The sequence below is a fragment of the Micromys minutus genome, assembly GCF_963924665.1.
Source record: "Micromys minutus genome assembly, chromosome: 10".
Lineage (NCBI taxonomy): Eukaryota > Metazoa > Chordata > Mammalia > Rodentia > Muridae > Micromys > Micromys minutus.
In genome coordinates this window covers 34,669,042-34,690,939 of record NC_137979.1, presented here as the reverse complement: position 1 = coordinate 34,690,939, position 21,898 = coordinate 34,669,042, and the positions used below count along the sequence as shown (strand labels likewise).

At 44.9% G+C, this 21,898-nt stretch overlaps 1 protein-coding gene across 5 annotated transcripts in view; it reads right to left on the bottom strand.

Annotated features, from left to right (window-relative positions):
• Positions 1-618: 618 nt before the first annotated feature.
• The window catches only part of ACACA (acetyl-CoA carboxylase alpha), a 202,888-nt gene continuing 181,608 nt past the window's right edge, over positions 619-21,898 (bottom strand). For all 5 annotated transcript variants that reach the window (XM_080923502.1, XM_080923501.1, XM_080923500.1 and 2 more), the window contains 6 exons: positions 21,386-21,563; positions 19,620-19,732; positions 10,571-10,725; positions 9,808-9,978; positions 4,004-4,140; positions 619-2,732 (listed from right to left, as the gene is read on the bottom strand). In XM_080923502.1, coding sequence (XP_080779628.1) covers positions 2,609-2,732; positions 4,004-4,140; positions 9,808-9,978; positions 10,571-10,725; positions 19,620-19,732; positions 21,386-21,563 — 878 coding nt within the window. In that variant the 3' untranslated portion in view covers positions 619-2,608. The remainder of the gene's footprint in view (positions 2,733-4,003; positions 4,141-9,807; positions 9,979-10,570; positions 10,726-19,619; positions 19,733-21,385; positions 21,564-21,898) is intronic.

Sequence of the window (21,898 nt, the reverse complement as noted above, 5' to 3'; positions counted from 1 at the left end):
GCTTACAAGCAAAACAATTCTCCCAAACAAAACAGCTTAATAATCAGTCAAGACCGCCTCGGGGGCACAGAGCTTGTTCTGAGGAACTGGGGTAGGGGGAGTCAAGGACTCACAACCAGAACTCATAATGCTAAGGACAGTGAAAGTCCTGTATGCTGGCAGGAAGCAGGCTTCAGAGTTTCAAAGATTTTCGGTTTTTCTCTGAGCTGGTACCCACAAACAGGCCAAGTTCTTTCTTCCTAAGGTCTTTCTTGTTCTATCATAAACTGATTCTCTTTTGGGGAAGTGACTTATTAGGACTCCCACCTGGATCTTGGTAGTAAAAATTCTATAGTAGAAGATGCTATGGAAAAACGCCATTAAAGACTTTGTATTTAGCTGGAGGGATCTGGAACACTGGTAGTGCCAGAACATAGGGCAGGCCAAGGTCAGCACTGGACAGCTATCCTGTTCTTAGCCTGTTCATTCTTGGCAATTTCAGGAGGCAAAGGCTAGCTGGTACTGTAGAGCTAAGGAGGAGCTTGTCCCTTCTCGGGCCCCTGCAGTCCTGCTGAAAGTGGGACCAGAAAATGGGTGGCTGGGCATGGATTGAAATGACAAACAGTGGCTCTTCTACAAATGTGGAGGTTTATTTCAACAAAACGTGGAAAGAGTGCATTGGACTGAAGCCCCTGCTCGTTGGCGTGTGTGTCCATCGAATTCTCACTGACACGAGTGAAGGCTGCTTTGTGAACAAGTGGACAGATAATATGGCAATCTCAGTTCAAGCAAGTCTGGGTCAATACATCATTCATCCTCCTCCCTCAGTAACCTTGCATGTGTAATGGGCTGTGGGACCATCAGATTGTTCATGTGCTGTGGCTCTGACTTCTTCACATGAGAAGCCCTGATCCTGGGGATGGGGCAGCAGGGAAAAGGGAGTTATATAAGCCCAACCCACTTCACCTCTGAAGAAATGGCACAACAGGGCTCTGAGTGGTTTTCATTCCATTGGGGTGTGTGGGATTGGATGTGCTGTAGCAAGTGTAGAGGCTGGAGACAAATCCCATCCTTACCTACAAGGTAAGCAGAGAACCAGGGACCAGGGAGCTTCCTTCTGGACTGCTCCCCACTTGATCCGGCCCTGGCCCTCCTGTTCCTTCTACCAGGGCTTGTGGGGGTGGGGCAACTTGCATCTACCGTCCCTTGGATGTCCACTTGAAACGTGGCACCACTGAGAAGGTCCTCTGGAATATCTGCTTGAGGTGCTCCTGAAGGGGGAGGTCAGCTCTTTCGTGGAATTCAGGTTAAGGCTCAGACTGAAGTGCTCACTCGAATGGTTTCTGTGGCAGGCATCTTTTTCCTCCTTGATCTTCAGTGACAGATGTGTTAGTCATAAAGTAGAAACTGGATGTTACACCAGCTCTAATCATCTCCATTGTTGCTTTAGGAACAGCAGTGCTGAACACCAATGCTTTCTTGGGTAAATGGGGTGTTAAACTCTTCAGGCCACCCCTGAGGAGGCCCTGTTGCTGGCCATGGAGGGCATAAAAAGTCTGGAAACACCAGCACCGAGACTGAACTGTAAGGTATCTTAAGGGCAGGTGAATTCTTGTTCCCTGGAAGCCTCCTAACATCAGGAAGGCCAGTTTCTGGTGCTGGAAGCACAAGTGTCATCAGGTGGGTGACCTGCCATACCTTCTGCCAGAAATAGGCATGGCCCCACAGTGACAACATGTCCCCAGAAGAGACTTTTCCTGTCTTGAACTACTCTTTTCCCTATCATCAACAGGAAAGAGCCTCCTCTTAGCTCACCACCTCGGGCTCCTGCACTGTCTGCCTGCCTCCATCCACCCACAGAGGTGAGGGCCCTTACCCACTGGCCTTTAGCTCCTAGGTATAGTCACTATGTAACTACATAGCAATAAGGAATGTGGTGGCAGGCTGACCATTTCCCTAGGGGTACCAAGATGACACTCGAGGTGGTTGAGAGTGTTTGATCAGGAACAATGACATGGTCTGCTTTTGAGCCTGCCTGTTAGATCATGGTTTTGCCCTCATCTCTGTGTTCTCACCGGCCTGCAACAGATTTTCTGCTCTGACATTTCTTGTAAATAGTTATCTTGCTGTGGTTAGATGGGGACTGTCCCTCTCCAGTGCCTGGTATGTGCTTGGCTGTGTGTGGGGTAGTGATCGATGGACCTGAGCCTCCACCTTCCTCAGCCCCAGCCCTCCCCTGCTGCGTGTGGCTGTGGCTCATGGGGCAGGGGCTGCAGACACTTGGATACTGTTCACACGACCCTATGCTGGGGCAGGCAGGACAGGAGGGCAGGCCTGCTTTAGTAAGACCTCATGGTACAGGCATGTACCTTTCATTGCCTTCTCAGTCCTGTGCGTGGAAAGAGGACTGTCACAGCTGGGCTAATAAATACTGAGTTGGGTGTGTGTGACTGGACTTTGTGGTTCAGAGCCCAGGTGTCATGCAGAGCCTGAAACACTCAAGGGGAAGCAAATGCCACTGACTCCAGCCCCAGGCTCCGGTGCCTTCTCCTTACAATGGGTTCAGATGGGAGAGGCAGCCCCAGCTCTCTTCTCCAGAGACAGGGCAGGGATGGGTGGGAAGCTCCTCCTACGTGGAAGGGGAATCCATAGTGGAGAGGATCCTTACAACTTCTGCTCGCTGAGTGGGTGAGATGTGCTGAGTCATGTGGACGATGGAATCCATGGCAACTTCTGGATTGGCCTGTACCAAGCTGGGAAGAAGATTAGGGATGGTGAGGAAAAGACTGCTAGAAGGAAGAATTTAAGAGCTGCCAGCAGACTTGCTAACAGGCCATAACACGCAGTACTCACTGCCTCAGGGATCTTCTTGTGTCAAATGTCCCTGATAGCTAGGGAGTGGTAAAAAGGAACTAGAAAACAGCTGTCTATGTTAGAAAATAAGGGGTAATTAAAAATAACTCCCCAAAGAAACAATGACGGGGACACACTGACAGTGGTGCTGGCACGAAGGGCACTTCCTAGACACATAGAATTATTTTGGTGCCAAATGTCCCAGAAGTAAACTATAAAACAAGGTTAGTAGGAATAGTCTACATCAATAATGAATACAGAAATGTATCAGGGAAGAAAGGAGTGCTTGCTTGCAGAATTTGAGTGGAGCATAATTATGGAAGTCAGAGTCCAGATCAAGGAGCAGCTTGGCAATAAAATTTTAACATCAGATGATCTTTGGGTGCCTTTCAGTGGGGTCCTCTGTGATGGCCAGAATACTGTATGAATCACAAACATCAGATAACCTAAATACAAGACTGTCCTACAAACAAAAGACTGGGGCCTGGAGAGGCGGTTCAGCGGTTAAGAGGCAGTGCCGAGGACTCCCACATGCTCCAGCCCAGAGCCCAACCACACTCATGGGGAAACTCCACAAAAGCATTCAGTCAGTAGCTTACTAAAGGTGATCACTTTACTGTAGCCACAAAATATTTTGTCCTTAGTTGGCATACAGTGTCAATAAGGTAAACATGTAAACAATAGGAGAATTACTAGTACCAGCTTTTACTTTTGTGACCTTTTTTCTAAGTAATATATTTCCAAACAGTTTTGTGGGCATCTCCCAGGAGATGTCAGCTTTCCCTCCTTCTAGAACCACCTACTTGGTTTTAATATCTGTACCTACAGTGAAGGCATGATTGTCCGGAGTCAGCTGTGTCTCAGGGCTGTATCTGTGGGTCAACTACAACAGGTCCAGACAGGGGGACCACAGAGATCAGGTCAGCTTTATCTTGTAGTAGTTATTTTATGTATGTGAATACACTGAGCTGTCTTCAGACACAACAGAAGAGGGCATCAGATCTCATTACAGATGGTTGTGAGCCACCATGTGGTTGCTGGGATTTGAACTCAGGACCTCTGAAGAGCAGTCAGTGTTCTAAACCACAGAGCCATCTCTCTAGCCCCATTCTAAGCTTTTTATTTTAAAGAAATTAGCCCCTTGCCTTGAGGACCCTTCTGGCGGTCTCACCTGCGGATCTGCTTGAGGACATAGTCCCTGCTGATGTACTTTATGTTCTCCTCTATCACAGAGCGGACACCATCTTCTTCTGTCAGTTGTTTCTCCAGCCATTCCACCAGGTCCTTATTATTGTCCCAAACGTAAGCCTGCAAACACGAAAGTCTTTGTCAAACACCAGAGGCCAGGCCTAAACACCCAATTGTCTAGTGTCCTAAAAGCTTTCTTGGTGCAAAAACATTGTTCATAATTCTCCTTTTCTGTTGTGGTTGGATGTAGAGAGGACAGGTTCCCAGCGGAGAAGTGCCCTCAGCTGTCTTCCTTCCCTTTTCAGATGCTCACATGGGAGTCTGTCCATTGAGGCTCTGGTGTGTACTGTTCTGTATCAGTAGGTCTGTGTGGAGCAGGGTACTTAAGAGTGTGACCAGGAGGAAAGGTGTGTATGTGGCTGTTTCTCTTTGGAGGAGCGGAGACACTGATCCCCAAGGGCCATTCCAGTCCCAGCAAGATGTGGCTGACAAGGCTCCACCCTGTGCCTCTCTAGCTGGGGCAGCCTGCTGTGCCTGACAGACACATGCGAGCAGGCTTAGAGGACAGCATCCAGTACAACGTGGCTGCTGATGTGGGGAAGTCTTGGTGCTACAGCGATGCCAGAAAGCCACCCCAGTCTATGAGCTGGGGAGCACCACAGAGGGTCAAGAAGTCTGCAGCCACCAGCACCTCACGGCCCACCTCTCGCCTCCTTTTCGTTCAAGATCATTTTGCTGAGTATTTCCGAGGCAGCTGACTACATAATAACTCAGGAGTGTTAGAAGCCTAATAGCCTTCTCCTTGCTCTCTTCTCTCATTTCTTTACAAATCATTTAGGAATCGTTTTGTTAATGGTTTCCGGAAAACCAAGTACCACCATTAGGGCTCATTCATATTTATGTCATTTTGTTTGGGTAATTAACCACAAAGCTCGTCATTTAAAGGTGCGCTACCCTTTTCTGTTATCACTAACGAAGTCAAAGTCAGAATGACAATGAGTTTGGCGCTGTAATTTAATAGGTGGGCACTGTAGGGAGGCTTGTGTTGTGGCTTCAGGAAACCCAGATACAAGCAATGCCACAAAAGCCACAGCTGCAACCTCATGGCTTAGCAGTGTAGACTGAATGTTCTAAGAAGAAGCATCCAGCATTAGGAAGGACACTGGGTTGTCTTCTGACACCATGCTTAAAAAAATACCATTTGTTGCTAGGTGTGGTGGCTCAAACGATTCCAGCACCTGTAAGGCTGAGGCAGGAGGACAGAGGTTAAGCCCAGCCTGGGCTACACTGAGGCAAGGGTACAGATTGAGACGTGTGGTTTCCATTGAGACTCACACCTTCCCCTGACTTAGCTGGCCGTGCCTGGCTGTTTACTATGGCTGGATTATATGTTCCTAGGCATAAGAAACAGTGAGCCTTTTCTGGTAGCCTATCTACCTCTTTTCCTGGCTCCAGATTTGCTCATTTTGGGCATATCCGATGGAGGTCAGCTCTCCTTACAGAACAAGCTGGGAACTCCCCTCCTCTGTGTAACTTCTCTGAGAGCATGCAACAGGGAAACTGTGGCAGACTCTGCTGACCGGGAGGTGCCTTGCTCATGTGGTCCAGCTTCTAGCTGGCCCCAGATGAATGAACACACCTGGACTCTAGCTACTGCCACCTTTATAAACCTGGCCATTTCCATCATTGGTGATTAAAAGTTCTCTGTGGCTTGAGGACTGCACACCTTCCCCAACTTAGGAGGATTTGGTAGAGAGAGGTGCAAAAAATAAAACAATAGCAGCTTTAGCTTCAGAAGGAAACCAAACAAAACCCAACTAGATTCACTCAGGAGTCGTAACGCCTTTAGTTTAAGAGAATATTTAATACTCTTATTAATCATTTTTAATCCGTTTGCTTTTAATTAAGAAACAGCATGATGCTTTGCTATCAACATATGCCAGGGAGCAGATTAATTGTGGCTTAAGATAACTCTCCTTGATTGGTGTAATGCATTAGCTAACGAGATGCCGGCTTCTAACGATGCTCACACACTACACTGGAGAAAGTCGGCTACCCTCTAGAGTAAACACTCCTGCCTTCCCCTCCTGCAGCCACAAACTATGGTAGGTGTTTAAACATTTTATAACAGTTCCCAGGCAAAACTACAACACCACATTCCAAGCTGTTAGATGCTTAAAAATACGGACCCTGCGTATGAAACATGCTGTTTATTCAGAACATACTGGATGATGCCACTAAGCCCAAAGTACATGAAGACAGAGCCTCTGAGTTCTAACCAACTATGTTTTTAACATAAAGAAACAAATTTGTATATTCTCAATGCCTTTTTGTTTGAATCAGTCTGGGAAGGTTTTTATCATGCCCTCTGCTCTGAGTGATTCTGCTTCACTTAGGAAAAGCAAGCTGCGTAAAGAACAGATATGAGACTCACCATTCCAGCCATGAGGAAGGACAGGCCACCTCTGTTCCATGAGGGAAAAGTCATTATGTTCTTCCTTAGAATTATAAAAATGTAGCTATCTACTATGGATTTTAAACAAGTATGAAATGCTGGCTACTAGCCTCATGACAGCCTTGAACCCGCTTGTGTCTGACATCTCAGCCACAGCACCTTAATATCAGTAAAATATCAATAATTAAACATCACAACACTTGCTTGTCTTACAAAACACGTTCAACAGACACTTTCTTTCTGCATCAATGGATAAGTATCTCAGGCACCACTCAGCTCCACTAATTATTACATATAATTAGTCTAGCTTACAAAATCTAAATGACCTGTTTGAAAAGGTTCGTTTCTAATGCACTGGACAGCTGTTAAGCTCTCCCTAAGCAATGGTAGAACAGGGCCGGGGAGTGACTAGGGCACACCCTGATGGCTGCAAACCCTGGCTACCACACCTACAAATGATTCTACTATGTGGGCTGCTTAAGAGATCCTTCCAGCTGGAGAGATGCCTAGAAGCCATCTGACCTGGTATGTATGGAGGGGTTGGGGGGGTGATGTGGGATATATACACATTCTAGAAAGATTGTTTTTAATGTTTCCAAAGTTATGGTCTTCCAGCACTAAGATGCAAGGTGAGAGGCTTTGGAGCACTAAGATGCTCAGAGGCTTTGGAGACACCACAGAGAGATCATGCAAGCAGTGGCTTGCTAGATTCCATGGCTGGCCAAATAATTCCTGCCATTTTTTTCCTCCCTCATCCCTCCCTGGCATACTGAACTATCTGTGGGTTGCTTGAGGCAGTAGAGACTTTATCACATAAGATCCCATTCCACTTGGAAATCTAGAATAAGAGGAAGTAGGTAATTCTGGACAATTAGAATGAATCAGGATACTAAGCCCTGAGATACTAGTGTGAGCCAAGCAATCCTTCCAGGATTTGTCAGTATGACCAAGTCTCATGCTTTAGCTCTCTCTCCCCGACCCTTTCTCTTCTTGAAACAGGGTATTCCTGTTCCATGTATTCCTGACTAGCCTGAACGTACAGAAATCCCACCCCTGAGTTTTGGGATTAAAGGTATGCCCTACCATGACTGGCTGCTATTTAACTTCTAACATGCTTTGCTGTTGACATTTAACCCACTAAATCCTGTGACATCATAAACATTATCCCCATTTTATACACAAGGGAATGGGGGTGCAAATAATGTTTCCAAGCAAATAAATGTAAGACTGGAAACCTCAAGACCCACTATTTTCCCCATTGTTCCATGGAAGTCTTAACTGTGATTTCTCCTGTCGGACTCTGCAGGCATGAAACCAATCAGCCTGTTGGAAAACTGTATACCTCAAATTGTGGAGGTAGAAAATCAAAACAGAAACCATCCTCATGAAGCAAACATGTGTAATGTTTGCACAACCTAACTCAATCCTAACTCTTGAAGCTTTTCCTTAGGGAGCTGTACTTACAAAGATGTTTCTGACCACAATGAAACCAGAGCCATAAACCCAAGAACTTCCTCCAACAGGATTGTATAGTGGATCCAAGCAGAATCCTAGAGATCATGGAATGAAGGTCTCTAAGGGGACAGAAGTTTCACATCACTCAAAGTCTTGGGCTGAAGAGATGGCTCAGTGGTTAAGAGCACCGACTGTTCTTCCAGAGATCCCGCGTTCAATTCCCAGCAACCACATGGTGGCTCACAACCATCTGCAATGGGACTTGGTGTGTCTGAAGACACAGTGTTCTCACATACATAAATAAATCTTTAACAAAGACCTAACACTCCAAAAGACTCCCCCAGTTTTTGAGCTTGAGGGAAACAGCACATGAAATCTGTCACCATTAGAAGACACACCGAGTGCTTCAGCCATTCCCTAACCTCCGGCAGCTTCCATGGCAGCCCTGCAGAGGCAGCCCTGCAGCACCTTCCTCTCTCAAGGGCGCTGATGGTTAGTGTGGGAAAGGTGATAAAATCAAGTCCTGCTGAGCCTGCAGAATGTGGCAGGAGGTTTCAAAGTAGCATGTCCTGACTTCACAGGCTCAGTTGTCCTTCCTTTCTCTTTCCTGTCCCCTGGCAGGAGAGCTCACAGGAAATGCAATCTTCTGTAAACATGGGCAAAGGAAATAGTATCAACTATTGGGGATCACTGGTATAAGCAGACAGCCTCTTCCAGGGCTGTGTGCCTGCAGCGTCTTCTGCACTCAGTCTGTCCGGGAGCCTGTGCGCATACAGCTTGCACTGATGAGAGAGCAATGGTTGGTTTCTTTAGACATGCTGCCCCCTGGGAGGATGCCGCTAAGGAGCAAGTGAGGGACCTATCTACTCACTTCATGCTTGGAGGGAAGCTATTCCTTCTCCTCATCCTTGTGCCCACCGAGGCTGTGCACGTCCATTAGTGACTAATGTGGTAGGGAGGCGTATGGGCCACACACACACACTCCATTTACCTAGCTGGCCACTCTTAACTGGAGAACAACCTCTTATTTTACACTTGCATGACTTTCAATGCCAACTTCCACTAGAAGCTGCCAGTAGCCACTGACAAAATTGTCTCACTCAATTATGATGCCAGAGACTGACCTTAACCTGAACCAAATGTCAGAGAATGCCCCGCTCCCCTGCTGCACATCTGAAATATTTATCCAAGAAGCTTGCCAGTCATAAAGAAACAGGCAGACTTAACACAAAGGTGAATTTCAGAATACTCCACATCACTGGCTTTAAAACTGATGTTGAGTCTTATGGCTCCTTGATGAGAAAGGCTGTTAGCAAGGACTCCAGGTAGCATTTTCGAGGAGACTGGAGTGACCCTCTGTAGGACAAGGCCACCAGCCACCTTCCATCAATATCTGACAGTCACCGAAGATTTTGATCACACAAGTAATAAATGACAAGGTATGTCTGTCTAATAGCCTGATAAAACAGGACCAGCAAAATGGCTTGGCAGTTAAGGACACTTGCTGCCAAGGCTGAAGACCTGAGTTTGATCTCAGGAACCCACATGGTGAAAGGAAAGAATGAATTCTTCAAGTTGTCCTCTGACTTTTACATGTAAACTGTGGCATGCCTGTGGAGGCAGGAATACTGTCTCTCACTGCTAAGCCCCCAGGGTCTAGTGTGTTGTAAGTGTTACAAATGGTTTGCTAAATGACTCTGTAGCTGCAGATAGGCACTTCTAGCTTTTCTAACAGGTTCTGATAGCTTACCATTTGGCTGTGTGTAAACAGGAGAGGGTTGGGGTATTAGATTCCTCTTTTATGGCCTGATGATTCTTTGACAGGCCTTGTAACTCTCAGGTGCACTGTACAGGTTTGTTGGTAGGGCCTCACGTACCTTCACTGTGCCTTCCACTTCTACAAACCAGCGTCTCAACATGGCCTGGATCTGGCCGTCGGTCAGCTCAGGGTTGGCATTATGGATTTTCTTCTTGACCAGGTCCTCCAGCAGGAGGCGCCTCAGCCGCCAGTAGAAGAAGGTGCGGGATGTTTTCCAATCTAGGATATCCTAGCAGCACGGAGAGCATAGGGCATCAGTCAGTCACTGCAGCACGAGCACTCGGTCTGAAGGAACCCCACAGCATAACCAGCTCCTCTCCAGGAAAGCTCTTGGACACTCTAAAACTGGCCTGAGCTCCCCATCCTCCACTACCTCCCAAGAGCCTGCCAAATGCTACCTAAGACCTCACAGTGGCTTTGAGGAAGAGACTGACTTCCCAGAGACCTAGAAAGGTAATAATCTGTTTTGAGTAGTTAGCTCAACTTTTAGGCAGATCAAAGGTAAATTAGCTGTCACCGTAACCTTGACATTGTAGTAATCCACAGTCTGAGGATCACCTGGATTGATGTCACTAATGAAGGCACACATGACTCAGTTTCTTACTAGAATCCTCAGAGCTGTGTAAGGATCCCAAGGAAACCTTAAATCATTCTGTTTTAGATGTCAGGGGAGACAGAAAAGGGGAAAGATCTCTTAAACAAAACCGGAAATGGTTTGATCTGCATAAGCTGTGCTGATCTGGTCCTCGTAGCTCCCTGCTTGCGCGCCTATGTCACTTAGGAGTCTCTGACAAGTCAGAAATGGCAATTGTGTTACTTACGTTAATGACACCCTTCTCCTGCATCCGGCCTGGTGTGTCGTGCAAGTCAGCAAACTGCACTGCTACCTGATGGTAAATGGGAATTAGGAACTCCTCCCGCTCCTTCAACTTGCTCTCCAGCTCCTTCCGCTCAGTGGGGCTTAGCTCAGGGGTGCCTGCAATTACATAAACCTGTCTGTCACACTCAGCAGTGACCAGAAATCTTGGCACAGATGCAGCCACCGTCCTTCCCTCTAGGGCCTGGCTTTCTACTGCCCCCCCCCCCCCCCAAGTCTCTGATGCAGAACAGACTCTGAGATGGTAGTCCTGTACTTACTTTGTCACAGGGAGCCCACGTGTCTCCTTTGTCCTACTGAGGTCACAAGTATGAAAGCAGTGGTGGCAACTCTGCTCTCCAGGCCTCTTCTGAGCAGGTAAAGTAATAACCACTCAGATGTCTAGACCTCTCTCATCAGTTCCATGCTCTAGAGCAAGGCTCCTCTATCCCCATAAGGCACGACTGGTGCATGGACACCATGTTCATCATTACTGACAAGCATTAGAACAGCTGGACTAGTCCAAGTACAGTATTTTGTAGGAGAGTTTCCCGAGACCAGAGCACAGACCAGCAGCTCTGGTTTTACCATGTCCTCAGCAGGTGCCTGGGAAACTGCTATGCACCAAGTTGCTGTGCTCCATAACCTCTAATGACAGGTTTGGATATGCTTAACCTCAAAGTAGTAAAGCAAAGCAGGTTCTGTGTATTAGTCCCTGGTTTTCCAATCCCTGACCAGGTGACAAAATTTCAGGAGAAGAGAAGAGCAGATGTGTGGATTGCTAAGTGCAGAACACACTGGACTTTATTTGGTCAGAGATTTTAGCTCTGTAGAAAAAGAATGGCTACTCCCCCAGCAGCCAGGTTTCAGTAGTGTTCCTGTGTTGGTGATTCCCTCCCCAGTTACTTTCAGAATGGGGTCTGTAATCAATACTGAAGATGTACCTGCCTGCCAGGAAAGGACGAGGACATCTAGCTGAAGAAACAACAGGTGACAGCTTGGTGCTGGGGACAATCTGATGTGTACTGTCACCAGCACTGACATACAAGAACACAGGTGATGGGATGCAGAAGAAAAGGCTCTGCTTCAAGCGCAGGCCTGCCTGGAAATGGCCTTGTTTCTTATGCCATTGTGAATCACATGCCTATGAACCGTTAGTACCACACAGAAGGACAGGGACGGAACTCTAGCACCTAGCTTCATTTTAAGGGACTTTCTGGATGCCCAGCTCCTCCTGTTTTACACCTGCGAGAAGCAGGTCTAGTCCCATGGCCTTGGGTGCTCACACTGAGGGCAATCACTTTAATCTTTACAACTGCCTAAAGCTGTTCTTAGCATCTTACAGGTAAGGACACTGAGAACTTTTGTAACTTATCAAGGCCACAGAGCAATGGAGCGACAGCCAGGACTTCTCTGAGGCTTTTGATCAGTATTACACTGATGTTTCTACTTGGAGAAGACCAGACCTTCATAGTAGTGGACCCTTTAAGGCACAGTGGAAGACTCCTGAATAAGGAGGCTTAAGTCATCTTAGTCTTACTATTTAGCTAAGACCAGGACAATGTCTGTAGCTTCTAATTTAGTCAAGGATATGAAAGTACAATTTGCTGGGGCCCAAGAGATGTAGAACTGAGAAGACAGTTCAACAGGGAACTCCAAACTCTTCAAGTTTCCTTTGGGTAAACAGCCAACACTGTACTTGAATATACATGTGCATCTATATGGGCCATAAATAATTTATTGAGTATTTATTTTGTGTCAGGCACTGCACTTGAGCTTTTAAAGATCATATCTGCCATAAGTCAACACATATACAACACACATGGTCTCCCTCCCTCCCTCTCCCTCTCTCTGTCTGTCTCCCTTACTTACTCTCCAAATATAGGGCTCTACAGCTGTTAACCTGCTGCTAAGATTTTCCAGGGTGCTTCATATATATTATTTCTGATCCTTATACCTACCTTTCCACTTTAGAAACCAGAAAAAAGAGGCTCTGAAGTGTAAAGTGGCACCTGGCTGTTAAGTAATTCAGTCTGGATTTAGACCGGGTCTGGCCACACCCAGAGCCCACGCTTGTTCTTGGTAATGGTCCTGAAAGTGGCTAAGCAGATGTCCTGGCAGTCACTGGAGAGTTGGCTCCTTGTGTTTGCAAAGAGTTAAAGAGCAGCCTCAACATTTAGAAGCAGTAGGAGAAGGAATTACAGGCTGAGGAGAGCCTTCTGGAAGCAAGCCGAGGGCTTTACCACCTTGGAGCAAAGGGGGAAGTTGAGCCAACTGTAATAGTCTAGGGTTTTGAAAAATAATGAAATAATACTATGGTCCTCTTGTCTTCCCAGGAGTCAGAAGATGAAGCATTACTCCCCAAAGGCCACCTCAGAAAAGAAACAGGGCAAGGAGAGGTGCTGACAAGTCTTAAGCATGTAAAAAGGCCCAGGGTCTGTGCTTTGTTTTGAGGAAAAGTGTCTCTAAATCTTTTCTGTCCTAGGAGCAAAGGCTGCTCTAGAGCGGGCGCCGCCCTTGTGCTATGCACTAAGGCCCCACTTCCCTGTACAGCAGAGCAGCCAGCTCCGGTAATGATTTAGGGGAGATTAACAAATATGTCAATGTCTATTTTCTGCTTAATTTAAAAGCCGCGTCTATAAAGATTTTTGACTTCTGAACCCTGTTCTCCTGAAAGAAAGAAGGTAAGAATGAGGAGGGATAAAGAGTGATTATCCTATCATTGATCGTTTGTCAGGAGCATTTCTTATTCACTGGACTATTGTAAAAAGCTAAGCTCTCGATCAATCCTGTAAGCTCCCTGTACAATTAAATATCTTGGAATGGTTTTCTTTCTTTTCTAGTCAGATTGCAGGGCCTCAGGGTTTTTAGGAAAGTGTGTGTGTGTGTGTGTGTGTGTGTGTGTGTGTGTGTGTGTGTGTGTGTGTGTGTGTATGTTTAAGAATATGCTCTACAGAAGAAAGCCATTCTTTAGAATCCTGCAAAGGCTAAAGTGGAGAAAGGTAGGCTACTCCTATCCCTTCACAAAATCAAAGTTCCCATGAAATCCTAAAAGCCGAACCTATGATTCAAAATTAAAGAGTAAAACACAGATAACCCATCAGTAGCCCAATCAAGTGTCAAGAGTTGATATCACTGAGATGCCATGATGCTTCCATTTCTTCTAACATGTCAGCCCTGAAAGGTCATGACCTGAAAGGTGAGGAGACTAAGAGACAACAAGTAACTTGCCAAATGCTGCAGAACCAAGAGACCAGAGCTGGCACTGGTGGCCTACAGAGTCCAGCCACAGTCTTGGGTCTTACATTTTTTTAAACATTTATTTGTCTTATGTATATTAGTGTTTCATCTGTATGTATGTACACGACACATGAGCCTGGTGCCTACAGAGGTCAGAGATGTCACTGGGGCCTCTGGAACTGGAGTTACATATGGTGTGAGCTGTTCTGTGGGTAGGTGCTGCGAACCAAACTCTGGTCTTCTGGAAGAGCAACAAGTGCTCTTAACTGCTGTGCTATCTCTCTGATCACAAGTCCTGGGTCTTTAAAACTGATCTACAGGTATCCCGGCCCAGCAGCCTGTCAGGCTGAAGCCAGGACAGAGAGTAGCTGGCTTCTGCAGCAGCTGTTTAACACAGAAGATGGTGGAAGAGGGTCAGCCCTACCCCAAGTCAAGCAGATAAGACCCAAGGAGTAGAGTTTGGGGAACTGAGACTTTTAAAGTCTAGAACAATGACCCTCAGAAAGTGCATTCCTCATCCAAGTTTGGCCTCTCACTTATAATCCTAATCTTGGAAAAGGAGATAAAGTTACATATATACATGTATGTGTGTATATATACATATGTATGTATATAAAATATTAAAGTTTTAAAAAACAAAAACAGTTTTAACTTGTTTTTTTTAAGAGACCTATGTAAATCTAAACCCAGACTCTTCTTTTTCTTAAAAAAGCAGTTTGCTTTGATTGGTTAAACATAAGATATACAATAACTAAGAGCTGAATTACCCTCCCCACAGGGCTCCTGAATGACACAGATATCAAGCCTGTTACTGAAAAATCATAAACACTGAACTCTTCTTCTGGTTCAAAGGTAGCACCAGAAGTAGCACTTAGCACTATGCAATCACATTTTCTATGTTGGAAAAAGAAAAAAAAAAAAGAAAAATTACAAAAAAAGTATTTCTATATTCCTATATACATAACTGTGGTGCTTTTTTAAAATGTTTTTTTTTTATGTGCATTGGTGTTTTGCTCGCATGTATATCTGTCTGAGGGTTTTGGAGCCCCTGGAAAAGGAGTGATAGACAGTTGCGCATTCCCATGTGGGTGCTGGGAATTGAACCCTGAACCTCTGGAAGAGTGGCCAGTGCTCTTAACCACTGGGCCATCTCTACAGCCCTATTAGGTATGCTTAAAAAAAAAAAAAAAGCCGCAAAAACATTCTTGAGAAACTGTAAATTAGATCCTGTTTTAAATGCCCCAAGGGAGCTATTTAGTAGGACCCCTGTAGTGAGTCCCTTGGTACAGCACATAATCATTTTGTAATGGGAATACTTTCTCACAATGTATTTTATTTGTTTCTCTCCCCCCAATTCCACAATCCTATTTTCATATGTCTGCTTTTTTTTTTTTCAAGGGGGCCACACCTACTTCAACACAACTGCACTGCATACTGACTCTAAGTGCAATCTTCCCCAGGGATGTCTAATCCAGAAATTCCTTGCAATAGTGTGAATAACATCTTACTCGTATTTTAAACAATCCTTACAGTAGACTGAATAAAAAGAATAGCTCCCTTCAGTGCTACCCCCTGCCTTCATGCAGACATATCCACGAGAAAGTGAGGGAACAACACAGACTTTCCTTAATTCTGGTAGAGAGATTCCTCTCTGGCTTTTGCTATTTTCTCTCCCTAAATCTGACAGGTCAGGATACACGGATCTGGGCCAGTTAAGAACAAGAAGGAAAGAGGACCTTGGATATATTTGACATCAGCTTTCAAATGAAGAGAAGCCTGGGTTTACTCGAACAAAATCCCTGCCCAGTCCTAATTTTAAGTCACAGCTTTCTGGGAAGGGGCAAGGCTGGCATATATACATGCATACATACACACACAATTGAATTGGTCTGAAGTCAAACTAAAATGGCTTCCCCACCACAAATGCCCTGGCCTCATTTACATCAAACTAAATAGGCTGAGAATTAAAGTGAGGAGGTTTGTCTTTAACTACTACCAACTATGTCTTCTCAGCTTCCTTACCACAAAGAACACTCCATGCATTACAAGTGAGATACTACTTTTAAGGTATAAATATTGGGACGTCTTTCCTAGTCTCAACTTCTAGGCAAAGATACCTTTTTCTAGTTGAGACAAGCTGCCCTGACTTTTTTTTTTTCCATAACAGTTTGAAAACATGGGAAAACACTCACTTTTGATAGTAATACCTGAATCTCCATCATCCAAGATAATCCTTTTCAGGTCATCCTTGCCAATAAAGAGGTAGTTGTGGAGAAAAGCATCTAGAAGTTTTTACATGCATACCCTCAACTGCCACAATACTCCAAATGCATCAGGTACTTTGGCCTATTAGGCATACTGGATCCTAGTTAGGCTGAAGACCAGGAGAGGGTCAGCAAGGTACTGAACCTGTCAACCATCAGGGCAGTTTTCTAGAGGTAGAGCTATGGAGCTACCCACCTGTCTGGGAACAGGGCCATGATGGAGAATGAGGGTCCCCATGTGACTCCTTTGCCCAAGTCTCACTGTACTGAGGGAGAGGGACACCTGGGTACTAATAATTGCTTTGTATTTAGGCTGGTTATTTCCTTCTCCATCTAAACTGACTTGACATTTCTCTCTGGTAAAGATCCATGGGAAGACCTCAGCTTACAACACAGGAGAGGCAGGGCTAACCCAGCACTCCTCTCCCAGCCATTCTCCTGCTGTCTTCCGAGAGGCAGCACTAGGATGAGATATTGAGACACAGGAAGCCTTGGAGGACCCGAACTCTGTTTCCAGAGAAGGAATTTGATTTCCTTAAGCCCCAAACGGTAATCCTCCCTTCAGCGACTACCAAGGCCTGCTGCATCTGAGAACATAGGGTCAGAACTGACTCAGTGATGGGAAATTCTGCCATCTGAACTTACTATTAAGCACAATTACTTCATTTCAAACAGAAATCAACATATGCTGTTATTACTGTAGATCTGCAAACCAGCCCGGGGAAAATGGCAAACACTCATTTAAGAATGTAAGCTCCTGGTTTCAATCCTTAGCCCTGTCCCTTGATCTACCTGTCAAATATAGTTTTGGAAGAGATGAAATAAACCATTCAGAAATTATTATTTATATCCTTAGCGAGTAAATTGCAATTTTGTGCAGCCAATCAGTTTGCACAGGTCTGTGGGTGATCCCCAGTACAGAGGCTGATTTGGAAGGAGATCAGAAATACAAGATAACACCCACGCCTATAGGCTTTTGCCTAAATCAGATTTTCTCTGTGCAGCTGGCTTTAGTTCACAATGGGAAAGAATCCCTGTTTGACTTTGCCAGGCTTAGTGTTCAGCTTAGGGACTGAGAATTCTACTCTGTGCTCTCACGTACATTTACTGTTTGTCTTGGAAGCCTTGTTTAATCTTCATTCTTGCTTCAATTTTGCAATCTAGAAAATAAGGTCATTTTTCACTGACTTTGTAAAAGGCATTTGGCAGTGTTTGGTTGTGGGCACTGAGAGAGAAGCCAGAGGACACTGTACCTTTCCCAGCTGCTTTTTTTTTTTTTTTTTTTTAAATGCTATAGCTCATCCAAGCCAATCTGCTGGGTCAGAACTACATGTGAGTAATCTCTGAGAGACTGCAAATATCTGTAAGTAACATACCTTACAGTTGTTTCTAATCCACACCCAGTCATGTTTCCAAGATGCCTGGAGTCAGAGATTGCTTCAGATTTAGCAGACTCATCCATCCATCCACCCATCCATCCACCCATCCATCCATCCATCCATTCTTTGAGACAGGGTTTCTCTGGGTTGCTCTGGCTATCCTGGAACTTATTCTGTAGACCAGGCTGCCCTTTAATTCGGGGATCTGCCTGCCTCTGTCTCCTGAGTGCTGAGTATAGATTCCTTTTTTTAAGTGCCATTATTTGGTCAAGGTTAAATAAATATGATTTTCCTCAGAATGAATAGGAAATTGATAATGAGATGATTCATAACAAATGATTAAGTGGCCATCACTTGGGAATCTCCTCTCTTCCCACTGCACATGTTCCTACAGTTGGAGGTGCTGGATGGGATGGGAGCAGCAGCACTCCTGTGAAGAGAAGGAAGCACTGGCCCCACACCCTCACCACCCAGGCCTTCTGCAGCACATGTGGAGAGGATCCCTCCTTTTACCACCCTGTTACTCAAAAGGATGATAACAGCCATTGGGGGGTTAAAAAGAGGCAGTGAACCCCCAGTTAATGAGTAGGAATTCAGCAGGCAGTGCAAGATAAATGGGGCTCTCTCTGCTTCTGCTAGAGTCAGCATGAACTGCGGCCCTGCGGCTTGTTTGTGGCAAATGGAGTGCGCGAAATATCAAAGGGCAGTGATCCAGAAGAAGACCGACTTTGACAAATTTTAAATTGGCCAGAAAGAAAACCAGGAGAAAAAAGAAGAAAAAAAAAAAGAGAAAAAAATAAATGAAAGAAAATTAGGCAATTGTTTGTGTTCTACAGTTGTGGCATTGCTGCCTTTGTACAGAATTATTGGTTAAAAACAGCAGCGACTGTCACTGGATACTGGAGCAATTATGAACCACCTAAGTGAGATGCTTATCAGCAGCTGAAGCTTTTAGAGCTTCCTGCGTACAGTTGTAAGTAACTTGCTCTTGGGCTGCAGTCACTTTAATTAAAGTGTATGGGGTTGGTCAGAGGTAATTATCCTGTTTGGAAAAGAAAGGGAAAATCACCTCAACAAATCTGGTGGTAGCAGATTTCAGAACAACTCCTGCCAGCTTCCCTTTGTGTGTGTGTTTTCCCCAGAAAGGGTCAGGCTGCGGCTGGGTTAGTTTTTGGTTGCTGTTAGCTGATGGCTAACAATAGGGCACAAACAGGAATTACTGTGGCTCAAGTCACCACTTTTGGCAAGCGACCTGGGCCAGGCTTCACCTGCTACGCTACAGGTGCTCAGGGGAGCTTTTCTGATCCTACATGATGGAGATAATAACATTTTAAAATTCAAAAGGAATTTTATTAAACTGTTTCTTAGAACACGAATGAGCTAGCATCTTTCTGCTTTTCCCATTCATTAGGTTGTACTGCTTTTAAATGTAACCTCTCTATTTCTTTAGAAAAACAAAACAAAACAAATCCCAAGCAATTTTCACTGACATAGCAAGTGGCTCGATGGGAGAAAACTGCTCAGTGTTTTAAAAGAATCAGAGTCATCACGGGGCTCTCACCGTTTAGCCTCATGCTCTAATCACAAGTGCCTTCCAAGAGCTCTGAAACAAATGAGCAACAGGGCTGGAAGCACGGCGAGCAAATGCTGCAGACACTATTTGCAGGCATAGAGTGCATAATCTTTATTCCATTTTCTGTAGTGTACTGACCCCAGAACACTGGGCAGAGACCAGCTTTTCTATAATGTGACACCGATTCACAACCCCATAGAAATGAGACAGGCTGTCCAAAGAGACAGCAGAAATAAGAAATATTTAAGTCACTGACATTCTCCACCTGATTAGCCTGCTTTCCAAACCAACTTCTAGCTAATGATACTCTATGAGAACATCATCCCAGTAAGTGGGCTATCTGCCCTTTAAGGTCGTCATGTGACTTTTCTTTTCAGTGCCCACCTTCTATCCTATCACACTATTTCATTCTATTGGGTTCTTACCATACAGAGGATGGTAAATAAAGATCATCGTGAATTTGATCACATGCTTCAGTGCCTCCTTCCCTGACCTACGAATGCACTCATTACAAATCAGCTGAATGGCTCATTGATTTGCCAGGACAAGCAGACGTACCCAATCGCTCAGCCAAGCGAATGTAGACTGGGTCTACCCGACGCATGGTTTTCACCAGATCCTTTTTGCGGAATTTGATTTCTACTGTCCCTTCTGGTTCCAGGACGGATCCCCTGAAAGCAAGAAAGTAAACAAAACAGTGGACATTCGCAAAAAGAAGACACAGAGTTAGGCCAGTTACAATTTGTGGAACAGGAAATAATAGGTCATTACTGTTTTGGTCACCCGTGGTTCATAAAAGTTACCCTTGGGAAAAAAGCAGGCACCTTAGATGCATCAAAGTGAGGTATAAGAAAGACCTGGCATAAAGCAATTAAAATAATTCTCATTACCACACTGGAAGATCTCCATCTCAAAGAGAGAATACAGATCCCACCACTGATAGCTGGTAAAGGTGACAGCACATTTTTGTTTTTGAGAAAAAAAAACACAATAAAACCAAAAAATCCCAGAGAGAGGCCACCTCCAGTACTCGGGTTGTACAAGTGGGTGTAGGGATAGGTCAGGAGTAGTGTTGGTAATGTACTTCTGGAAGCACACACCAGGCCAGGTTGAGAGGCATTAGATATATATTTCTTAATGAACTTTAAAAAAAGTGTTTATGGCTGGATTTCTGCTGTCAGAATATTGTTAGCATTCACTGTGAGAAATTCCAAGGCCTTCACTTTGCTAACTTCCATAGCACTGGGCAGGATGCTTTAGCCATCTCTCTGATCTGTTATCCAAGAAGGGTGTCAGATCTCATTACAGATGGTTGTGAGCCACCATGTGGTTGCTGGGAATTGAACTCAGGACCTCTGGAAGAGCAAGCAGTCAGTGCTCTTAACCGCTGAGCCATCTCTCCAGCCCTGATGTTTTCAGAAAAGCATTGTAAACACATGAGAGGATGCTTGGATTAATTTTTTTTTTTTTTTTAAATTTCAAGAGCTACTTTCTTACAGATTTGGGCTTCTCTGCAGTTTTTTTCCCTTTTTGGTGGTAGGGTGGTAGGAAGGGGGTAGTTTATAAATATAGTTCTTTAGCCTCTTAGAAAGTCAGAGTGAAACCCTGGACTCCAACAGAAGGGGGCAGCTTTGGTCTGGAGTCACAGGGTGTGGGTGAGCTCATAAACAAGAGAGACAATCCCAGAAGAGCAAAGATCACTCCAAATTTATCTATAATTAATGGATTAAACTGCAGAACTGGGCTAGAGAGATGGCTCAGTGGTTAAGAATGCTTGCTGCTCTTCCAGAGAATCTGTATTTAATTCCCAGCATTCATAGTGGCTTACAATTGCCTAATTCCAGTTTCAGGGATCTGACACCCTCTTCTGACCTCTACAGATAACTCACACACATGGCATATACATATAAGTAAAAACAAATCTTAGTAAATAGAGACATACACACATATCCTTAAAAGTCATGGTTACATTTGAGTCTTCCTTTAAGATCTTTTTTGCCTCAAAAAGAGATTGTTAAGAGGCATATTCAACTAAAGAATGGGAAGTGAGAATCTTTCTGAGTTTGGAAGAGCCTGGAAGAGAGGACTTGGTAGTAAAGCAGTCTGGGATGGGGACTAGACTGAGAAAACCTGACTCCAGCTTGGTTTCTTTTTTATGCCGGCAGACACTATTTAGAAAGCCTTCTTCTCACTTTGGAGTCTTTTAGGAATGGACAGATTAAATAAAATGAAGTTGTCGTGACTATAATGCTCCCGAGGGGTAGGGGGTGGCAACAGCTAAAGGATCCCTGAAAGCATGGAATGCAGTAACGAAGGCATGATACCTGCTCTCCCGGTCAGCATACATTTCCATGTGCCGAGGATTGATGGTAGGGTCAATCACAACCCAAGAACCACCCCGAAGCTCAGCCTGGGGGGGGATGTACACCATAACAGGCTGGGAACATTCTCGCAAGCCATCCACAATGTAAGCACCAAACTTGAGCACTTGGTCATACATATCTATAGAGAATGAAAGAAATTAGAAACAATCAAACTTTTCAAAGCAGAACTTTCATGTTATGGGGCATACAGAAAACACAATTTTTGTCTCCTTGAGGAGGTTGCTCATGGCAGAAGTGACAGCTCTTAGGGTTCCAGCCATCAGAGGTCCTGTGGCCACCCGAAAGGCTACAGTGACCGATAATGCCTCCACACAAAATCCACTCAAGATTTCAGAGGAGCTTCAAAAGCACAAAACAGAAATGCAATCTCTCACAAGGCACAGTATGCAAAGCCCACGATTAAATATCCATTTTATATCCTCCCTGCATTTCGGGATTCAGGTTTCGCCACAT